Genomic DNA, 22,548 nt, shown 5'->3' with positions numbered 1-22,548 from the left:
AGATGAGTAGAAATAGAAGAAAAAGAACATTTTTGCTCTTCCTGAAGTAGTAGTTACTGAGGCTCTTCTAATAAGAGTTCCTTAAAGTTGTCCAGTCTTACCCTAAAAGCCACAAGGTATGTGTCTTCCAGCACTTCCAATTACAGTCTTGACTCTTTGTATTTAATATAATTTGTTTTTTCCTTTTGCTTCAATTTTCTTCCACACAGTGTGTTTACATCATTGCTCCCAAAGGAGTTTGGGAGGAGAGGAGGGGAACTGCAAGAAAGAATATGCCAGCTATATGAATATGATGTCAGCTAGTTAATGATGGGAAGAGCAGGTGAAAAACCCAGAAAAATTTAAAAGGAGGCTGTGAGTTGTAGTGGCATGCAGTGGAGACCGCTCAGAACATGCTCAGATGTGGACAGTCATGTTGGTTTTGTAAGGACTCTGATATGGAGTCAGACCATGCATCTGTGAAAAGCATCTGTGTCTTGGCCTCAGCACTGATCAGAAAGATGCATCCTGTCCTAGCAGAAGACTTTTTTTTCCTCTTTACTCTTGTTTTCCAATAGGAGATTCCACAATGGTTTAATTTGTCTTTTTGTAATTCAGATTATTCTGCTTCTCAAGGTTTAGTTGAAGGACAGAAGGTACTGTATTAGTCCAGTTATACACATATGTTAAGACAGTTACTTTACATCTAACAGTTATACGGAACAGGTTGCATGGACTCTTCTCCAAAATTGTCTTTGTTGTTCTTGTTCTTTACTAGCTTGCTTCACCTCCAGGCTCCTACACATACTCTTTGCCAGTATAGTAGGGTGAGATCCAACAAAGAAGTTTTCAAAACACTGCAGATCAGGATACAGCTGGAAGAAAAAGTTATACTGGAAGTGCAGGAGTGTTTTTTTGTGCTGAGATTTCGAAGAGAAACAAAAGACAAGACTTCAGGTCCTAATCTGTTCCTGCCTTGGATTTTCCATGTTACAGTGTGCACGATGAGTTACATTTCATCAGGACCATGAAGCTTAGGTGGATATTTTTCTTAGGTAGAAAACATTTCCTACTGACAGTCTTAATCAAGAGACAGTACGACTGTCTCGTATCTTTAAAAACTGGGGGGTGGAGAGGAGGGGGGGGTGGATGTTGCAGCATTTAAGAGCTTTTATATCTGAAAGGCATGATCTGGATGCTCAAAAAACTGAATACAGAAGTTTCTGACCTGCTTTGTATTTCCCCAGAATAAGGAAAGTAAAAGTCATTACATCATATATATGGCAGCTGGTTATATAGAATGAATCTTAAGATCAGGGTTAAGAGCACTGTTACAGGATTTCTGGCCTATTGGTACACTTAAAGTCATGAATGTTGAGAAGGAGAACTAAGGTTTCTCATACCCATAACGAAAAACTGGTATTCTCTCTTGAGCTGGTACTCACACTTTTACTTATGTAAAAGTAATTAAATCAGGCTGTATGCACTCCTGGTCAATGGTTTGTGGGGTTTTTTGCTGCAAGTCAGGATATAGGCACTCAAATTGCAAAAGGCACGTTCAAATTCAAGTAGATATTTTTGGTGGGTTTATCTGCATTCCTTGGTGCTCCTGCTGCTTTAGCTGTAACAGGAGAAGTTGTAAGGAAGCTACAGCATGTTGCTGGTCCTTCCACCTGAAGAAATTGTTATCATATTGCTGCAGGTTTGTTTCTGGGCGAGCTTGATGTGCTGGTTTTCTTGTTGCAGGGAATCTCTTTCTCTCATCTTGCCTTGAGGGTCTGTGAAATTAAACCAGTGGAGTGTATGCAGCTCCTTTTATCTGAGCACAGCAATAGTACCGTTCACAGGAAAGATTTTCGTTTGGCTTTTTTTACCCTCACCCTCCTCTCAGTGGGAAAACTTTTATGTCATTGTGTCCACATTCGTGCTCTTTGATTCTGTCTTGACAGATAGGCTTGTGTTTTCAAACATGTCCTTCTTGACTAATTTTGATGATGGTTGTGCAGTTGGCAGCGAGGAGGGTGATACACTGTTCTTTTCAATTTGCTTAAGTGATGATTATGAAGAAAAATCAAACTAGAGTTAAACTGTCTCAGTTTAAATAAAGTTGGGTCCTAAAGTAGAACTATTTGGATATCTTCAGTGCTGAGTAATCTTCCAGGTGTGAATTATTATATTTACATTCTTTTGAAGAGAAACTGGACTAGGATGTTGGAGCAATAGGGAGTGAACCGTTCAGCTATTTTGCAACTGAGTAACTTCTACAAATATGATTAAGCAGGAAGGTGCAGTGAGGGCTGGTTTGATTTTGATTGTGATATGGACTAGGACTATGATGTATAGTGCAGTTTCAGTGAGCAAAAGAAGTTGCTTGTCACTCCTCAATATGGCCTTACCATCTCAAAAAAAGAAAAATGTTCCTGAAGCAAACAAGCTGCAAGTTTTTTGTTTGGTTTTGTTGTAACTTTGTCTGTGTCAGGTAATTTGCCAGTTGGTTTAAGTGCTACTCTGAAGATGGTGTAAGAGTTTTATTTGGTTCCATTAGCTCCAACTAAAGTTTGTAATACAGGGGCTATTATCCTGCCAGTTGTGAGGAATTTCTGTTTTATGGAGCAATGCTGACACAAAGACAGTACTGTGCAAGCCGTCTTATAACTAAACACTTTCACACTGCAATTTAGGAGGCGGGCAGTTCAGGAAATTGCTGGCTTCTGCTGGAGCACACTTTTACTACAAGGAAAATTTTATTCATCACTCAAGTAATTGGCAGTTTTAATACCTTGTTAGTAATTACCTTGTAAACAAACTAATGCATAAAGGCAAGGCTCTATGACCTGTTATGTTATCTAACTCACATTCTTATTTGGCCAGTGGAACTGGCACAGGGTGGTGGTGTTTGTTGTTGTTTTTTATTAAAGTAATTTGTTTCCATTTATTATAAATACTTTCAGCTAAGAGTTAAAAAATGCAGTGTACCTATAGCAGACAGCCTAAGGAATGAAACATGATACAAGCTCAGCATTGGAGGGGCTGCAGGATCACTTACCCATTCCCATATGTGGTCAGAAGGCCCATTAATCTCACTTCTGGTTCAGTTTGTGAGTTAGGACTTTTTTGTCTTGAGCAGTAGTTCCCCCACACCCTTGAATACATGAGAGTTGTCCATGTTGTCCTAACGTGTGGCTTACTATTTGATCCAGAGCAAGTATTTCCTTTAAAGGTAAACACTTTCCAGAATTAATATTCTTGTTGATAGTTTTCCTAAAATTGCTTTTGCCTGCAATCTCTAGGATCTGGGAAAAGCTCCTAAATCTTGGTAATTATTGAACAAGGTATAGAGTGTACCACAGCTAGAATGACTTGAACTTAGAAGGTAACAAGAATTATTTCAGGTTACATTTGTTTAATTGGTTGGGATCTGCTTTCACCTATGTAGTGGTAGCCCTGAACAATAATGCTGCTGATGTGTGGTGTATGGTTCTGTACATCATGCAGCTGAGGTGGAAAAACTGGTAGGTTGCTGGGTATGAACATGAAATAGGGTCACTGGAAAAAGTTCATGTGTGAAAGTGAAAGAAGGGGTGTTCCTCAGAACAGACTACATTACCCACATCTTCAGATTGTTGCATACTTTTTGTTGTGGAATTGGGTGTGATGCTGAGCTGAAGTTTGACCAGACATGAAGTCCAAAACTCCTGTAATGACCTCTAATATGCAGAATTTTTGTTCTTTGCTAACTCATTAGAAAAGTCTGTAGATTGGAATGCTAGGTCTAATTCTGCAATTACAGAATGTTTTTCAGGGGGCTGTGTTGTCATCCATCCGTTATAATCTAGCTCTGTGTTTTTTTCTGGAAATTCAGATGGACTTCTGTGCCAAGGAAGTTTTCAAAAAACCCCAAGCACTGTGTTTAGTTACTATGATATTAATTTACTTAAAACAGAAAACAGCTCTAACTTTATTTCATTACAATGCTGTGGCATGCAGTTCCATGCAAGTGCCAGATATTTCTACTGTTCAGAAACAGGTGATTATAGTGTTTTGCATCTCTTTTTAAAAGCCATGAATTGCAGTAATTTGGTTATATTGCAATTTTTTTTTTCATAATTTCCTGGAATTATATTTTAAGAAATATTAATGAAAATTTATTTAGGCTAGTCCAATTTGTGATTTTGGATTAATATTATGCATAGAGAACATACCTTATTGCTTTTCTGTAATTCAAACTTATTTTCAAGTAGAGGAATTAAGAACTAATATTTGCCAGGGTTGTGTAGTTAAGATGTGTTTACTCTGTAAATGACATTTTGCCTACTGCCCTTAAACTTCAGGACCAGTAACAAGATTGCCAACATTTTGTCTGAACATCTGAAGCCATTTCAGAGTCTAGAAACTTTGGACTTGAGCAACAACAACATATCAGAGCTAAAAATTTCATCATTTCCATCGTTACAACTCAAGTATCTGTAAGTAATTTTTTTTTCTTTTAGGTTACTTTCAGATATCTTGTTGGATAATTCAGATTGGCAGCTGTTTATTAAGTATTAAATCTTCTTTTACTTAGAATGACATTAATATTCCTACCTGTCTAGTTTAACATAAGCTACTAACTTGAATATATGAGTTGTTACAATGAGATGTTTTAATTCATTAAAAAAAGCTAAGGCCATTATCTTGAGATGAAACAAATAGATCTGTCTCTTGAGAGAAATAATTATGTGATAAAATTAATTTAAGTTCCCCATGGATAGTCTAAGTTTGTATTTATATGGAGCTGGATAGACTTCTTGTGAATACACTTCAATTCTTATTCAGGAATATTGGAATGCAAGATATACCGACTGATAAAAAAGTAACAGGATTGCCACATATTATCTTCTTCCATTATCACACTCTGGCAGATTAGACTAAAATGATAGTGGTGAAATACAATTTGACTAGAGAAAAAGCTGTCAAGAGCTCTAATTAATATGAAAAAATCCATTTATAAATGAGTAAGCCCCACAAGAGCTTTGTGTTTCACTATTTGGTGTTAAGAATTTATTAAATAACTGTAAATTTAACCTTCTAGACATTGTTTCAACAGGTATATTAACAGTAACCGAATAACCTCTATGGAGCCTGGTACCTTTGACAATTTGTCTACCACACTTCAAGTATTGAAACTGAACAGGAACAAAATTTCAGCAATTCCTCAAAAGATGTTTAAACTGTCCCATCTGCAGCACCTGTAAGTGTAACCTACAATTGACTAATTGTTTTCAGGTTTTCCAAAGCACTGGCAGTGCTTGAACTTTAGCCTTTAATTTAACCAGAGGCAGAGTGAGACAGACAGAGAAAACATACTACTGCAACCCTTACTAACTGCAGCATTGTACTGAACAAAACTAGTCTTATATGTTGGTGAGATGTGAACAGTCTTTGTGTATAAAATTGTGTTTGCCTGTTAAAAGTAAAAAAAAAAAAAAAAAGACTGGAAAAGGGGTAGGAGCAATATTTCTGTAATAAAGCATCAGGAAAATAGTAAGTAAAGTAAACTTATATAGTTCACTGCAGCAGTCATTTACTTTGTGCTTTCACAGTGGAATGAAGGAAATTAATTTTCTTTCAAATGGTATGACAATAAGCAATATGCTTGAATAAATAGACCTTCAGCTTTACTGACACAGTGCTGTCCATAAATGTTTTACCAAATAAATAATAAAGTTATATGAAAGAGACTGTGGGGCTTGTTTTAATTGGAAAACTGAGAAAGTGCAGAAAATGGACAAAAGAATGGGTTGCACTTTGTCAAATCCTGGATAATTACTTTCCATATTAGATAGTCAGGAGTTAAAAATTACAAAGTCTCTAAGGTTAGCCTTGAAAGTGATAGGTTATAAGAACACTGAAATATTAGGGTGCTTGACACTTCTGGAAAGAGTGACTGTGTTTCTTCTGCATATGAGTGTTGGAACACTTTTAGTCAGGCCTCAGTAGAAGTCCTGCAAAGCTCAGGATTTGTTAATGATTTTGGTAGACTTTCTGATCTTCAGATTCACCTTAATTTTTTGATGTTGGTTATATCCTTGCCTAAAAATGTTCCCTTTGTTCATAGTCGTTATGCTGACTGTTATGTTAGGTAGCTTATCTGCAAGGAAGGCCAAAAATTTGAGTTATCACCTGAAAGTATTCAAAGAAGAATGAGGAAGAACTAAAGCCTATTCTTACTGAATGTTCTTCACTTTTTATTCATATTTAAACATAGGATAAGAAGTAGGGCTCTCCCTCAGGTCTGTTATGAAGTAGATTTTTGTGTCAGGCTGCTGGAGAGACAAACTGAATTCTTACAGGGTTGTGACTCTGAAAAATAATGATGGTAGTAATGTGGGGAGAGAATTATTTAGACCTTTACTTTGCATGGGGAAATGAGTTTTGAAAGGAGATTCTTCCTAGTTCGGTAAACCTAAGACTTCCTTGAAGGGGCAGATGATGACTCCTTTTATTACCTTTTGGTAGTATTGTCTAATCCTGTCACTGCATCTTGCCCTCCTGCTAGTTACACCCTATATCTCCCTCAGAGGATACACATTGCTCCCAGTTTCTGACCTGCACAGGGTGAGTGTAGTGGCAGAAGAGCGAGTGCCAAGACCACTTGAGAAAGAGGGAAGGCACTATGTGTAACTGGTTTTGGAGAAGGGAGAGATGTATTGAGTGCTTGACTACAGATACAGAAATAGATCACCCAGGATGTTCAATTTTGTCTCGTTATCACAACTAAAATTTAACTTTTTTTTACTGTTTATTGACTGCAATTACAAACCAGCCTTAACATCTCTACTGCTGGATAAACACTGCTCTCCATTTTGCATTTAAGAACAGGATTAAACATGACATTCTAGGTCTACAGGGATTCTTTAAGTCTGAAAATCAAGGAACTACTAAGTACTCGTTCTCAGTATCAGAAAGTCAGAACAGTATTAACATGGTTGAAGATAATGTGTTACTATACAATATTTTGTTTTTATTACTTCTTGTCTTTGTTTCATATGCAAGAGAAGTGTTTAAATAAAGTTGGTTCCAGAGAGGGAAGAAAGGTTGTTGGCATGTAGGTAAAATTGCTGTGCTGTAACTAAATTCTATTGATGCAGGGAGCTGAATCGCAACAAAATCAAAAAAATAGATGGGCTCACTTTCCAAGGACTTCCTGCTTTGAAATCATTAAAACTGCAGAGAAATGGGGTTACAAGGCTTATGGATGGTGCTTTCTGGGGTTTGACCAACATGGAAGTCTTGTAAGTATCAAAATTTTACTGATAGGTTCTGCTGATAACATATTAAGTAGATTTGCACAAAATCAATAGAATTGTGTGATAAAATTTAAAGATGTTTATGAATTGAATTGTTTTGTTGTGGTCTGAAAAGGAGCAAGCAGTCAGTATGTGTAGTGAATGTGTAGAGCAGCACATTTTAAATGCATAGGTACAACTCAAGATTTATGTAGAGGCTCCAGCTCTCTAGCCAGTGTTGTGAGGTCAGAGGTGGACCTGTGGCATAGTATGCATGCTGCTGAGTTTCTAAACCTTATGTCTTTTTCTGTTTGTGGGTGTTTGTAGGCAGCTGGACCATAACAACTTAACAGAGGTAACCAAAGGCTGGCTTTATGGCTTACTGATGCTGCAACAACTCCATCTCAGCCAAAATGCCATCAGCAGGATCAGTCCTGATGCCTGGGAATTTTGCCAAAAACTCAGTGAACTGTGAGTATCTTTATTCTCTTCCAGTTTCAAAAGCCAGGTACATGGCAAAGCATGAGCTTCTTAGCACTGATCTGTGAATTTTTCATAGCAAAGTTTCCAAGATGACTACAACTTTGTTGTATAAGACAGTTATATCTTGTTGAAAGAATTTGGAAGTTAACTGAGATTGCTCCATTTCACTGTAGCAGTTGTACTGAAGCCATAGCACAGTGATTTTTCAAATGAGAGAAAATAATTCTGCAGTAATTTGTGAATTGTTCAAAACAATGCAAAATGCTTTGTGGTCAGAAGTGGTGTAGTGGGTTCTGTCATAATCATCAGGGGAAGACTGGTGCTTCCCCCCTGAAAATTCGTGTGGGTTGAACTAAGTTAAATAAGCACTGCAGCATGAACATTAAAATGCTTTTTTCCCCCCTTAAATTTGCAGAGATTTAACATTCAATCAATTAGCAAGGTTAGATGATTCAAGCTTCATTGGTTTAAGCGTGCTGGTTGGACTGTACATTGGAAACAACAAAGTAAACTACATTGCTGATTGTGCCTTCAAGGGACTTTCCAGTCTACAGATTTTGTAAGTTGACAAACTCAATTTGTAAGGTTAAAACCTTAAGAAAAATCCTGTGTTTATAGGTTATTTCTTTCCTTTATCAAAGAGACAAGAACATTTTGTTAACTTCCCCTGATCAGTGTGTGATTTTCTTACAGTAAGATTTCTTTCCAGAACAGCTGAGAAAGGGAAGAGTTCCTCTTTTTTTAAGGCTGTGCACAATGGATGGTGGTAACAGTGATGCAGACTTCGAGTAGCATTGCTGTGGGAGAGGCATATCTCTTGAAGGCAGCAAGCTGAGCACTGCTACCCACGGTTTTAGGGATCTGGATCATAGTTGTGTCTTAACTGAATCATTTTCTCTCACAGAAATAAGACAAAAATCATTGTCATGACTGGACAATTGCTTTAAGTATCAGTTTAAGTGTGTTTTTGAAATAGCATTTCTTAAAGGAAGGGAGAGAACTAATCTAAATACATTCTTCTTCATTAAAGCCTTGCCATTGCATACGACTGACCCATCTGTCAGCCAGATGAGCAAAACTATTGCCTTTGCCTCTAGGCTTTGTTTTCAGGGGTTTGCTCACATACACTTAGGGCATCTAGGAAAGATGCAAATTAGAGGAGTGTACACCATGTTTTTTAACAGTATAGAGAGTTGGAAATCTTAAAGAAAGGAACTTAGAGAATTGTGAGCTGTTTAGGTATTAAGTATTAGGCAATTTTTCCTAGATTTTTCTTTCTCCTCCTGCTCAACCCTGTAGATTGTTTGCAGACACACTATTCTGTACACAAATCTGTAAGCTCTTTATGCTTCATAGATAATTAAGCAAGTGTTTTGGGATGTTAAAATGACTCTCTGGGTGTTAATATTAAGGACTTAAAACAACATGAGGAGGTTCCGATTCAAACAGACAACAGTTGGTCCTTTCTCTTCCTGCAGTGCATGTTTTCTTAAATAGTCCTGCATCTGAATACCTTTGGAGGGATATGTGGTTTTGTTTGCTCACAGTTCTAAAAATTGTTGAGTTTGTGATCTTTTCAATTATCAGTGGGAAAAATACTAACAGTCTTCCAAGTCTCTCAGTAAAAATTGAAGTGATAAAGTTAATCAGGAAAAGCTTCTCTTAACCCACAAAAACCAACTGAACAAAAATCCAACCAATCCAACAGAAAGCTATTTTAGATTTTTTTAAAGTAATACATGCTGTTGAAGAGCTGTGTGCCTTGTTCTTTTTAATATCTTTTGTGATTTGATTTCCCCTCTCCTCTTAAACAGGGATCTGAAAAATAATGAAATATCATGGACTATTGAAGATATGAATGGTGCTTTCTCTGGCCTAGATAAACTTAAGAAGCTGTGAGTATTGCTACAGTATTTGTATCTCATCATGCCTTAAAAAAAAGACCTTATTATGTGTCTTTCAAAGGACAAGCCCAACACTTAAGGATATTAAATTTTCCATAGCAGAGATGATTTTTTTTTCTCTTAACACTTTGTTCTCTATAACATCTTCCTTGTCAATAAAAGAAATTCAAGATTCTCCAAGTCAAACTAACCTGAAATACTTTAAGTATTGATAATATTTATGGACATATTTATCAAAGAATGAGGTTTTTCATACTAAAAAATAATAAGTGTATCATATAATAAAGGCATAGTGGCAGGCTTAGTCTTCAGTAAGGTAAAGCAACACCCAGTGGAAGTGGCTCCATTGCATTGAAATTTTCAAATGCATATTTATGAAATTAAAAAGTGTTTACAGTTTTACATTTAGAATAATCCATATCACTTAACTGCATGTCTTAAATGTCTTCTAAAATCATTGTAAAATCTAGTTCTTTATTCAAGGGGAATAAATTAGTATCTTTTAGATGTGATACAGATTGCTGCATTGGAAATGGGTGAGTGGTGAATACTAGTTACAGTTGAAAAATAAATGCCAAAAATGCAATTATTCAGCTCAAAAATACTCCCATTTCATTTCATTTCTTTTGCATCATGTGCTTAAATTTTTCAGGATACTCCAAGGAAACAGGATTAGATCCATTACAAAGAAAGCATTTTCTGGTTTGGATGCACTTGAACACTTGTAAGTAGGAGACATTCACATTTAACCCAAAATGGGAAAAAAATGAATTTTGATACTAACTGAATTTAAAGGAGAAGTAACAAGCTTTATTTATGACTTGGGATGAAAGTCATAAATATTTGATTATTTGATTAACCTTACCATGGTTGCTACTGTGATCTTCAGAAGATTTTTCAGTTTTGAAGTTACACTGAGTGTGAATTTTGGAATTAATGCAGAAATTCTTACATATGAAACATGCTGTGAAACTCCTCATTTGCATCTCCTTTTATTTTGAGCTTAAGCACCCTTTGTATATCACTAAAATAGCAAATTATTGCTTGAGTCTTAAATCCATTCAGTTTAATAAATCTATTATTTTCTTCTAATCCTGTTTTTCTTTTTTCTTCCTAGAGATCTAAGTAACAATGCAATTATGTCAGTTCAAGGAAATGCATTTTCACAAATGAAGAAACTCAAAGAACTGTAAGTTTCTATCAAAAGACATAATCTCTATTAAGTATATAGATATTATCTATACATATAAATGTATAAATAAAGGCCTTGTAAGACATCACCTGGTGCAGTGATAAACCCCTGCTGTAATCTCTCAGAAATAACATAAAAAGTTTATGCCAGTGTTTTGGGGGTTTTTTCTATTTTTATATGATGGGTGTATTTAAGTGAGAGAGTGTAGGATAGGTGGCTACATTAAATTTCTGCTACATTTGTTGTCTCTAAAATCCTTATTTTAAATTAGGTGATCTCTAACAGGTTTTAGATAAGGGAGACTTTAATGTAACATGCTCTTAAGAGCAGCAATGCTGGACCAGTGAAATGCAGTGCTGTAATTCTTTTGTAAAGACCTGGCTGTCACTGCTTGTAATTGGCTCCTTCTCTCCTGTAGCAGCAGAGAGACAGATCTTCAGAGAAGTCGTGAAGTGGTCACTGCAAAAAATGTATTTTAGTGAGGATGAGTTTTTGTTCTCTCACCCTTTCTTTCTGTTGATCAATGCAGAGCAACACTGGCTCTCAGGCTGGGTGCAGAGGGTTATACTGAAAGGGGTGACATCAAATCGGCAACCTGCCACTGGTGGGGTTCAGCAGGGCTCCATCATCAGCCCTGTGCTCTTCATCAATAACTTGGACTTAGGGCTCAAAGGGATACTAAGAAAGTTCACAGATGATGCAAAACTGGGAGGAGCTGTTGACTCCCTGGAAGGCAGGGAGGCCCTGCAGAGTGACCTCAACAAATGAGAGGGCTGGGCAATCAGCAGCTGTATGACGTCCAACAAGAGAAAGGGCTGGATTCTGCCTCTGGGATAGGGCAGCCCTGGGTGTATGGACAGACTGGGAATGAGAGGCTGGAAAGCAGAGCTATGGAAAGGGACCTGGTGTCCTGGTTGATGGCAAGTTGGATATGACTCACCAGTGCGCTGGCAGCCAGGAGGGCCACCCATGTCCTCGGGGGGCATCAGGCACAGCATCACCAGCTGGGCAAGGGAGGAGATTTCAGCTGAGCAATATTGCCATCTTTCTCTTGCAATATGTGTGTTTAACTTAGAGCCTTAGTTTTGTTATGAAAGTGTGCTCACACAGATCTGTATTACAAACAGAAAAGTGCAAACAAACAGGCTTTGGTTTTAATTGCTTTTTCTTAGGCACTTCAACACATCAAGTCTCTTGTGTGACTGCCAGTTGAAATGGCTACCACAGTGGATGTCAGAGAACAACTTCCAGAGCTTTGTAAATGCCAGTTGTGCCCATCCTCAGCTGCTAAAAGGGAGAAGTATTTTTGCTGTCAGCCTGGATGGGTTTGTCTGTGGTGAGTGTAGCCTCTATTTCTCATTCTGTAAAACAAATATTGCTGTGTGCTTGGGATTTTTTTTGTGGCTCCTTGATATGTTGTGATTTCTATAACAAAATTGAAAGTATGTGATACTTAGTAACATTTTCTTCTGTTCCCAAACTGTCATCTAGATGCTTAAAGCTTAAGGCTTTGTACAAGACAGGGAGTGATGATATTTTGACTTTTATACCAAGTACAGCTTTCTTACATAGAACATACCATGTTCTGTGTGTGCAAGTGAAAGCTCAATACTTTGTGAAGGTAAATGTATGTGCCTCTAGATTTTAAAGATATTGTTTTGATTACTATTGCTTTTAAGTGAGACATACTTTGGCAAAATTAAGATGTAGTTTTTGAGTTTGGTTATTTGTAGATTTTTTTTCATATTCCATTATTCTTGAGGTTATTCCACGGATTATAAAATTTCAAGGTAAAAAAGCTATATTGGCCTCAGCTCTGATGTTTTTTATGTGTGCTTGTGGTGTGCTTTAAAAATTATTTGGAGTATTTAAATTACTGCTTTTTAAACTGTGTTTAAAAAATACCTGATTACCACAGTTACAATACTGGTATTTTTTTATTTCAGTTTGCCAGAGAGTAAATGCTAGCAAAATATTTTTACTTTAGGACCTGAGAATTTGAGATGATAGCATCTGCTTTAAAAATGAAATTTTTCTAGGTGTGTTTAGTAGCATTCATGAACGCTCGTGTTATGTTCTCTATTTAAAGCAAAGTGAAGCTAAGCATTCAGGGTAAGGACATGTTTGATTACTCTGATATATAAAGTAGGAACTTTGAAAATATCAGGAAATTTAAAAGCCAACTAACTGCATTTCATGTTTTTTTGTTGAATAAGTTCTATTTTTCTTACTAAAGAAAATTCAAACATCATATTCTTTGGAGACAAAAAGATAAGTGTCTTCTCAATAATTTTGTCTCATAGCAAATATAACTGGTTAATTTTTACTGTTCCTACCCTTTTTCAGTGGGAAAGCAAGTCCAGAATATAAAATAGTGTACCAAAATGTTTGTTTTTCCTTTCCTGTTAGCAGACAGATATTTAATAAATAATCAGCAGATTCTAACTTCTGCTGAGAAGCAGAGGTTGATATAATGTAGGGAATTACAGCTTACTCAGTGGCTAGAGGAATATATATGAGGTAGGGATCCTAATTTATGCAAAACACATTCTGTTAAAAAATTAACCTGGAGATTTAAATGTATGTCTTCCATTTGTTAAATTGGGGGAATTGTGATCTTTCTTTGGGCTACTGAATGCTATTTTTAAGTATTTAGTTTTTAAGATGTGTTAGCAAAAAGAAATGTACTGAATTCATTTTTGTGCTTGACTTAACACAATTGCCATGCAGAAATAACTAAAATCTCCTAATGAAATCATTGGGTGTTTCATTTATATCTGTAAAGTCTGTTATCACTTGACGTTCTGGTGTACCCACCTTGCTTACAAGTTTACAATGGCTGCATTTGCTTTTATAGAATTTTTAAATGGAGTGTGTTGACTCCTGTCTGAAATTAAAAGGATGTCTTTGTAATACATTCCTTCAAATATGCTCTTGGATTATTCTGTTCTGACAAGACATAATGCTAGTCTTATCCTAGTGTGTTCTGTATTCTGTACTGTATGCTTATTTGAGTGACCTTTGTATCACCCCTTCCTGTCAGATAATTAAGATTGAAGTATGTTCTGCTGTCCTTTCACAAAGCTAATTTAAGTACTTAGAGCGTTTTACTTAGTTATTGCCATGCAAAGTCGGTGAATGTATTAACTCAATTTGCAAATGGTAAGGCATGGGTATGAAGCATGAAAAGCAAATAGCCTGGGATGTTCTTAAAGTCCATGCTTAGAGTCCCAGATCCGTGTTGCCCTGTCACTGGAGCACAGCATCATACCTGCAGGAGTTTTGCAGGTGGTTCAAGGTTAGGCTATCTGCGCATCTCATTTTCATTTGTAACAGAGTGGAGGTTCTTCAAGGAAGTAGCACCTTGACCCCATAGTTGTTCCCAGTCATTTGAGATGTAATAAGACAAATGTGCTAGGAGACAGCAGGATCTGCAGGGAGGAATTTTTGGGGCACAGGACTTTTCCTGCAGTTCCTTTATCCAGAGATTGGACACATCTTGAAAGTTGGGAATATACTAAGGCTTTTGGTTTTGGGAGACCAGGCATTTACTTGTCCACTCCTTTTGCACATGCAGTGTACACACAGTCCAATAAATAATTCAGAAGGCAGCTAATTCTGTAAACTCAAAACATGGCACTTCGAAGGTAACATTCCTATAGTAAAGGGACCTCCAGGAATTCTTGAAATTCTTATGTTCTGCCCTGCTTAAGTGACCTTCCATCCCCTTTGGCCCAAACAGACGCACATCGCTGGATCACTGACTTTTGTACATGATTTTTTTTGTGGGTTTGGGTGAAATGCTCAACTGTAACTTGCAGTTTCTGATAGCAGAAGAACTATGCATTCAATAAAGAAAAACTCCCAGCAGCCTGAGGTGTTGTAAAGATGAGAGGTAGGCTTCATGATAGATGTACAGAGTAGTTCTTATGGATGTCAGGGAGTAGTTTTTCTATCTTTTGTGCTGTTATTGAAGAAGCTATGCACACAGTATGCTTTTAAATGTGCTTTCTTTTCAATAAGAGATGGCTTGGCAAAATAAACTCATAAATACGGCATCTTTAAATGCCCTAAGGCTAACAAAATTTAAAACAAAAGCATTGTGGATCCATTTAATAAATACTTATCTGACTCTTCTCTCAAACCTATAAAACAAGGCTTACTAACTCTCTGGAAAGAGCCTTTAGGCATCACATGTATTTTTTTTCTTTTCCTCTGTGCAGATGATTTTCCTAAACCACAGATCACTGTCCAGCCAGAAACCCAGTCAGCAATTAAAGGCTCCAATTTGAGTTTTGTGTGTTCAGCAGCCAGCAGCAGTGATTCCCCAATGACTTTTGCATGGAAGAAAGACAACGAATTACTGCAAGACGCTGAAATGGAGAATTACGCACACCTCCGGGCCCAGGGTGGAGAGGTGATGGAGTACACTACCATCCTTCGACTGCGCAATGTGGAATTCAGTAATGAGGGGAAATACCAGTGTGTTATTTCAAATCATTTCGGTTCATCCTACTCTGTCAAAGCCAGACTTACAGTAAACAGTAAGTACATTTTGTTTTGCTTGTGGACTTTGAATTATTTTAATCAAAATAAGGATTCATAGATTTTTCATTCTTGTCATCTGCATCTTTTAGAAGATCCATAATATGAGATAATTTCATAAAATTTATCCATTTCCAAGGTCACTATTCAATTTTACCTCTGGTCCCAGTGTACTGAAGCATAGTATAGGAAAAAACAACATACCTAATTCATAGTAAATCTGGCAAAATCAATGTTACAAGATGGAAAAATGTTAACTTCTTCTCACAGGAGGTAAGTATATGCTCTGTTTCAAGATGCTATGGAATGGTCACATAGGAGGCTGTTAGCAAAAATGAGATTTTGATCTAGGTGGTCTCACATACTTCACAGTCCCCTCCCTTTCCTCTGGCTACTGATCAGTTTAGACTGTATGTTTCTCTAGTGTTTTTAGGCCCATGAGGAGTGTTCAAGGAAAGGCTGTACAAAAGAGAAGTATGTTTCATGTATTGATTTTGGTATCACCAACTTTTCTTTAGTGCTGCCTTCATTTACAAAAGTCCCCATGGACTTGACCATTCGAGCTGGGGCAATGGCACGTTTGGAATGTGCTGCAGTTGGGCATCCTGTCCCACAGATTGCTTGGCAGAAAGATGGTGGAACAGATTTTCCGGCGGCACGCAAGAGGCGCATGCATGTCATGCCTGAAGATGATGTGTTCTTTATTGTTGATGTAAAGATCGAGGACACAGGTGTTTACAGCTGTACAGCTCAAAACACTGCTGGAAGCATTTCAGCTAATGCAACATTAACAGTACTAGGTAAGATACTGGCAAACTTTAACAGCATAATCAATATTATGACTCAAAATAATAAAAGGTAGTTAATGTTTCTCAGTGTATACACATCTGGTATGCATGGGATGGAGGGAAGAAGGGGCTTCTGTTTTCATTTAGAGACTGTAGCTTTGTTTAACTTTTGATTTCTTGACATTTTGTTAATTGTTTTTATTGTAGTTCTCTGCATCTTAAGCATGTATGATGTAGCATTTTTACCCTGTAAAGTAATCAAGCATGTAAATTGGACCAGTTGACAAGTAGATTGTAGGCTTTAAGTACAAATTCTTGAGTTTCTTCTTAGAATGAGAGTAAGCTTTATTAGGCCTTACTGATGCATTTAATTCAGCTTTTCCTCTTGAGCTGTGAAGGAAAGGGACACTTCTTATTCTTGCGAGGTCATTAGGAAAAAACATGGAATATAAGCCTTGTGCTTTCTTTTCAGAAACACCATCATTTTTGCGGCCTTTGCTGGATCGAACTGTAACAAAAGGTGAAACTGCCGTCTTGCAGTGCATTGCTGGTGGTAGCCCTCCACCCCGACTGAACTGGACTAAGGATGACAGCCCTCTCATGGTAACAGAAAGACACTTCTTTGCTGCAGGCAATCAGTTACTAATTATTGTGGATACAGATGTAGAAGATGCCGGGAAATACACTTGTGAAATGTCTAATACACTTGGAACGGAACGAGGCAACATCCGACTTAATGTAATTCCTACTCCTACCTGTGACTCTCCTCAAAACGTTGCCCCATCACTTGATGATGATGGATGGGCCACAGTTGGCATTGTGATCATAGCTGTGGTTTGCTGTGTGGTGGGCACTTCCTTGGTGTGGGTGGTCATCATCTACCACACCAGAAGGAGAAATGAAGATTGCAGCATTACAAATACAGGTGCGTAAACTGAAGGTTTACCTTGGAAAGGAAAACAAATGTTTGTGGTTGCCTTGCAGTGACTTTATTGTAGGAGCGTTTGTGTGCTTTGACTCAGAGGCAGAAAGGTGAATTATTTGTTGCTTTCAGTGCTTTGCTGGCAAGTTCAAAAGTGTTTCTACAAACTGAAGTGTGTTGATGACTTTTGTATGTGTTTTGCTCTCCCACAGATGAAACAAATTTGCCTGCTGACATTCCAAGTTACCTGTCATCCCAGGGGACACTGGCTGAAAGGCAAGATGGATATGGCTCATCTGAAAATGGCAGTCACCACCAGTTCCTCTCATCTTCTACAGGAGGGTATTTCCTGCAGCAGAGGGACAGTAATGGTAGGTAGAAAAGGCTAAACAGATTTTTCATGTGACTTCAGGAGCTGCAGTTTGGCTATTGTCTTTCTAACGGATAAAAAGAACACTAAAGAAGCATCTTTACACAGTTTAATAGAGGACATGAAAATTCTTGCTTGGTTCTGTTCATCCAGATGACGTTATGGTGTTTATTTAAATCAGGAAGTTTTTCTCTAGTCTCAAGGGTAAATTTAAACTGATGAGGACATGTGCCATACAAGAGCATCCAAAAGAAATTACCATGGCATGTCTTTTCTCTTACAGCTTGAAAAGGGTGCTTTTAGAGGAGTGTAAAGCATGTGTAGTAATACCAGTGGAACTTTAGTATAACTCTTTAAACTTGCTGGTTAAAAAAAAATCATTTCAGTCAGAGTCAATAAAGAATTTAAGGTGACTGCAAGTTAAAAGCTGCAGTACTTGACATTTCTACCTGTGGCCCCAGAGAATCCTGTATATACTTGCACTAGGGAGGAAAAGGCACCTTTCTGGGAAAGGGCTTGGTGTTGAGACACTCAGGAGCTGGGACATGTGGGAATGGAGTGGTGGTGAGATAATTTTGCAGTTGTGGGGTAGTGAGAGGAACAGCCTCTTTGTGGATCAAGAACCAGAGTCTGTGTCCAAAGCTTTCAGGAGCCATTGAACTAAAAATCTTTATAGCTGTTTAGGCAGCCAGTGATTCCCTCAGATTCTTTCAACCAGGACTTTGACATTGACATTCTGCTTTTGAAAGAGGCTGTGAGACAGATAATGAATTTGTCTAGTGTGTTTTGGAAGAAGGAAGTCCCTGGTTCTGATCCCTGTAATTGGTTTGGTTTTGTTTTGTTATTCAATGATTTTACAGTGAAGACACATTCTCTGTCAACCTAATTAATCGAACAGTTGCTGGAGTTAGGATTCTCATCCAAAAGTTAGGTTAAACCTAGGCAAACTCTAAACTACACTATGAAATGTTGTTGAACACATGGGGTTCTTAAAACTTACTCAAGAAACTCTAAGCTGGAGATTCGAAAAATTGATGCTGACACATCAATTTTATTTTTAAGGCATTTGCCATCTAGATAACAGCAGTGAGACAGACTTGGAGGGTGTTGCAGATCCATTCCTTTGCCACTATCTGGGGACTTCGGGGACTTTGTATTTAAAAAGCAGCACTTACAGTTCTGACGCATTTGAAGCATACAGTACAAGTAAGTTCATTGGGGAGAGGTTTTAGTCCTAACTCAGTCTTTGTTAAGATGAATCTATATAAAATGAATTTTTCATTTCCTTTAGGTTGCAGCCCTGACCAGAGAACAGCAGGCTTGGGCCTTTACGAGTCTGGATGTTTAAAGAAAAAGGAATGCTGTCAATACTCACCTCCACAGGAAGATCCCTTTGACCAGTGTGTTGGCATTATTGGAACACAAGCTACAAGTAGCAGATTGATGAACTCTATTTATACTCAAAATGAAGGAACGGGACTGAAAAGCAGAAGTCTCAATTCCGACACATTTGATTTAAACAGAAGTTTGGAACCCTCATCTATTATGAGTAAAAGCACTTTCATGGGTATGTTCTAGCTATTGTTTTTTATTTAAGCTGCTGTTGTCTTTGCTGTCTTGTTTCCTGCCTACAACACCAAGCAAAACTGATTTCTCACCTTTTTCTTTCCCAAATGTTTGATGCTGAGGAACAGAAAAGTGGCTATAGTAAAACTGTGTAATGAGGATATTTAGATCACCAGATCTTCATAGTTCACACTTAATGTAAAAATCTCATCAGTGATGTGATTTTTATCTTCTGTCTTAATATAGCTGGCAGATTTCTGTAAAAGTTAGCATAGATAGCATAAATACACCTTAAGAAACTTCAGGCATACCAGAAGTTTTGCCTGACAGGCAAAAGGTGTGTAAGGAGGGCTCAGCGCAGGTGGGGAGAATTGAACTTGTGTGCATATGTATTGTATAGTACTGTCAGCCAGAACTATTTACCCTTCAAAATAAGGCAGTATGTAAAAATGCCCTCCTTTATCCCTCCTTTGTCATTTTCTCATGATGTGCATGATAAAAGAATTCCTGAAGTTCAGTTTAGGGTTTACAATTTTAATCCAGATTGCAGGGAGAAGTGGGGGAAGGAGAAAAGCATTGCTTTATCCTCGAAGCTCATTAAATTTTGGATGTTGGTTCGGTTGCTTGGTTTAAAATGCATACAAAACCACATATTGCTTTCATCTTTGTGATATCTTAGTGCCAAAACCAGCCCTGGTACCATGGATTGTCTCCCGGCTGGAGTGTCAGCACTGGCTGATCAAGATCTGGGTCTGCTGGCTCTGAAGGGGACCTGGGGGAATGTGCATCACTGGGCTCTTTGTTCTCAGAGGGTGGGGAGGGAGGCACAAGCTCTGAAGTTTTCCCCCTTCAGAAGCCAGATGTTCGAACTGTAAAATGTTGCAGATGCCAGGACATCTGGCAGAGACCCTGGGACTGCACACGGCCGGCCTCCTGGCTGCCTGCCACTATTGCTGTGGTGGGACCACGCAGATAGGGCTTTAGTATGTCTCCTGCAGAAAGCAGTCCAACTGTATGTTCGTATATCCAGCAGTTCATGTCACCCCAAGGGTGCATAGGCCTCAGTCTGCCTTAAAAGTCTCTGCAGAGTTACTTCTTTGATCAGTTCTCTAAGCGTACTACCCCACTTATATTGATTGCATTGTCATTGCCTTGGATGCTTCATAATCATTAGCACTCTTCCTTCAAAGAGCCTATGGCTAGATCTTGGATATGGTAGCTGTAGAAGAAATTGTGATTGATTTCTTTAGTTGTGAATTTGCTTCTTCAACATGGTCGTCAAATCCAAGCCCCATTTTGCCTGTGCAATCATAGTGAAGTCGGCAGCTGGCGTTAGCATCACAGTTGACGTACAAGCCAGAAAGTTCGTAGCTTGTATTTTTGTTTTCAAGACAGTTCATTTGTATCTTTGGTGCTGTGAGGAACATCCTTTCATACTGCATTAGGTCTAAACTGCTCTACAAATCATTGATGGAAGTAGGGGTTTTGTCCAGTTCCTTTTTTAGTAACTTCTCAGTTCAGAGTTTTACTTGAAACCTTTAGTTCTAACAAAAGCAGAAGTGTTGCATTTTGGGTTCAAAATTTATTTTGAAATGTAGTGTTCAATTGTTAATAAAAACTTGAGTTCTTCAGAGTCAGCCTGTGACACATTGTCCTCTGAAAATAAGTCCTTACAGACACTTGGACTTAGGATGGGTATGTCTTTACTCACTGAAAAAAGGAGGCCCTTCTTGTAGAGGTGTTGATGCTAACAGCTTCCCAGTGATAGAGAATGACACACACTGATTGTTTACTGGCTAGTAAATACAGATAATTGTTAATTATAGTTGAACTGAAATGTGTAATTCTCTTTGGGTTGCTACTGTTCTCTTTGCCCACAACTGACTGGATGATCAGTGGTGAATGCAGCATGTGGCTATCTGCATCTTTATTATTAATGGGAGATGCTAGCCAGAAGAAGATTCTGTTAGCATTCAGATTGCACTGTGGGACAATATTGTATAACCTGATAGGGATTGTGGGGTTACATTTTTTTTTAAATTCCTAGTTTATTTTTTCTGAGCTGCATGGCAGATTGCATGTGCCATTCATTTATTGAAGAACAAAACAGGGAGTGACTTTTGCATTAGAAAGTGTCTTATGATGTGTTTGCAGATTGATCCCTGTTCCTAACTCCCCCCTCACCACCCTACCCAAAGAAAAATGGGTAAGGAAGTAGTCATGAAAACAAAAGAAAGGAAGTTGTAGGTGGCTATGCAACTACCTGGAAATGTTTTTAATGTCTATTGTGGCAGAATCTTGCCTTATGCTTGTTATCACATGGATGTTTTCTTTAAAATGGTGGAACAGCATTTAAGTAAAATCTCACTTTGGTGAATTTCCTGTCAACCTTGCATTTCAATGTCACTTATGTACACTAGGGTGAGACACAAATCTTTTTGCATCAATATTTCTGTGCTCACTCTTTTACTGTCTTTCAGGAACATTTGGAAAGCCTTTATGGAGGCCTCAGCTGGACTCTCTTTCAAGCTGTAGACAGCCAGCAAATTGCCAACCAAAAACCTCCCATAATAATCATCATGTCTCACTGGACTTTGATGCAGAGGCAGATGAAGAGGGAAAGGAAAGGACAGTTTCTAGAGGAGAAAATAGCTTTTATACTTGCAAACAGTCCTTTGAAAACTTTAGGACTTCTACTTTCCAATCCTCTGATTCGGATACGTAGCTCCTTTTGGAATGAATGGTTTGTGGAACCAAAGAAATAATTTTACATACTACTACCTCAGTATGGAACTTTATTTAAAAAGGGAATAAGGAGAAGAAGGGAAGAAAGAAACCCCATGATGCTCTGAAATCAGAAGAAAAAAATATATATTTTTTTCCAATAAAGCATAATTTCCAAGATGCTCTACATTGGTTATACAGGGAAAAATCCTATATTTGTAATTATTTTATAGCCTTTTTTTAAATGCAAATAATATGTTTTGTAAATTAATGGTGTAAATAATACAGTGTATGTATTTCTATGTCAGACTTCATTTTCTTGAAATGAGTAGTAAGCATTCTAATTTTGTACTGTTACTTGTACCTTTTTACAAATGGAAACTACATGCTGTTTGCATGTACCATGCATCTTATTTGCACATTACTTTAATAAAATATGCTGCCATGTGGTCTCTGACCCACATTAATGTATGAAGAATGAAAAGTGTGAATTATGTTTGTAGACAGTATTGCAAATGTAGGTGCTTTCTGATGCGTGTTTGCACCTTCACTTGACTTAAACTTTTAGATTTACTGCGTAAAATATGTTCATCTTCAGAGAGTGGGTGTGGTCCTGCCACAGCTACTGGTAAGGTGGGTTGCAGCTATATGAACAAAACAAGGCTGTAAATCCTCCAGTTTGTGAATTCCCCCTGTCAGATATGCACACACATGCTCTCAGTTTTCGTGCCTGTGAGGCTGTAGTACAGCAGTTTCCCTGTGCCTTTGTTAGTGTGCCTGCATCTGGTGTAGGGATATACACAGTAG

The 22,548-nt window shown here is 37.8% G+C and overlaps 1 protein-coding gene across 3 annotated transcripts in view; it reads left to right on the top strand.

Annotated features, from left to right (window-relative positions):
- LRIG3 (leucine rich repeats and immunoglobulin like domains 3) overlaps positions 1-22,237 on the top strand; it is a 38,084-nt gene extending 15,847 nt beyond the window's left edge. Inside the window, exons 4-20 of one of the 3 annotated variants that reach the window (XM_054273382.1) lie at positions 4,311-4,445; positions 5,066-5,209; positions 7,110-7,253; positions 7,575-7,718; positions 8,146-8,289; positions 9,545-9,625; positions 10,287-10,358; positions 10,752-10,823; positions 11,999-12,162; positions 15,050-15,370; positions 15,890-16,171; positions 16,632-17,084; positions 17,294-17,452; positions 18,514-18,657; positions 18,743-19,018; positions 21,172-21,223; positions 21,498-21,545. In XM_054273382.1, coding sequence (XP_054129357.1) covers positions 4,311-4,445; positions 5,066-5,209; positions 7,110-7,253; positions 7,575-7,718; positions 8,146-8,289; positions 9,545-9,625; positions 10,287-10,358; positions 10,752-10,823; positions 11,999-12,162; positions 15,050-15,370; positions 15,890-16,171; positions 16,632-17,084; positions 17,294-17,452; positions 18,514-18,657; positions 18,743-19,018; positions 21,172-21,176 — 2,740 coding nt within the window. In that variant the 3' untranslated portion in view covers positions 21,177-21,223; positions 21,498-21,545. Of the gene's footprint in view, positions 1-4,310; positions 4,446-5,065; positions 5,210-7,109; positions 7,254-7,574; positions 7,719-8,145; positions 8,290-9,544; positions 9,626-10,286; positions 10,359-10,751; positions 10,824-11,998; positions 12,163-15,049; positions 15,371-15,889; positions 16,172-16,631; positions 17,085-17,293; positions 17,453-18,513; positions 18,658-18,742; positions 19,019-21,171 lie in introns of all 3 variants that reach the window. The other 2 variants (XM_054273366.1, XM_054273374.1) reach the window with 2 other exon arrangements.
- Positions 22,238-22,548: the final 311 nt, after the last annotated feature.

The sequence above is a fragment of the Melozone crissalis genome, unplaced genomic scaffold, assembly GCF_028551555.1.
Source record: "Melozone crissalis strain CALT ecotype California unplaced genomic scaffold, PUWL_Pcris_2 ptg000004l_1, whole genome shotgun sequence".
In the NCBI taxonomy this organism is placed as follows: Eukaryota; Metazoa; Chordata; class Aves; order Passeriformes; family Passerellidae; genus Melozone; species Melozone crissalis.
This window is presented reverse-complemented; position numbering and strand designations above follow the sequence as displayed.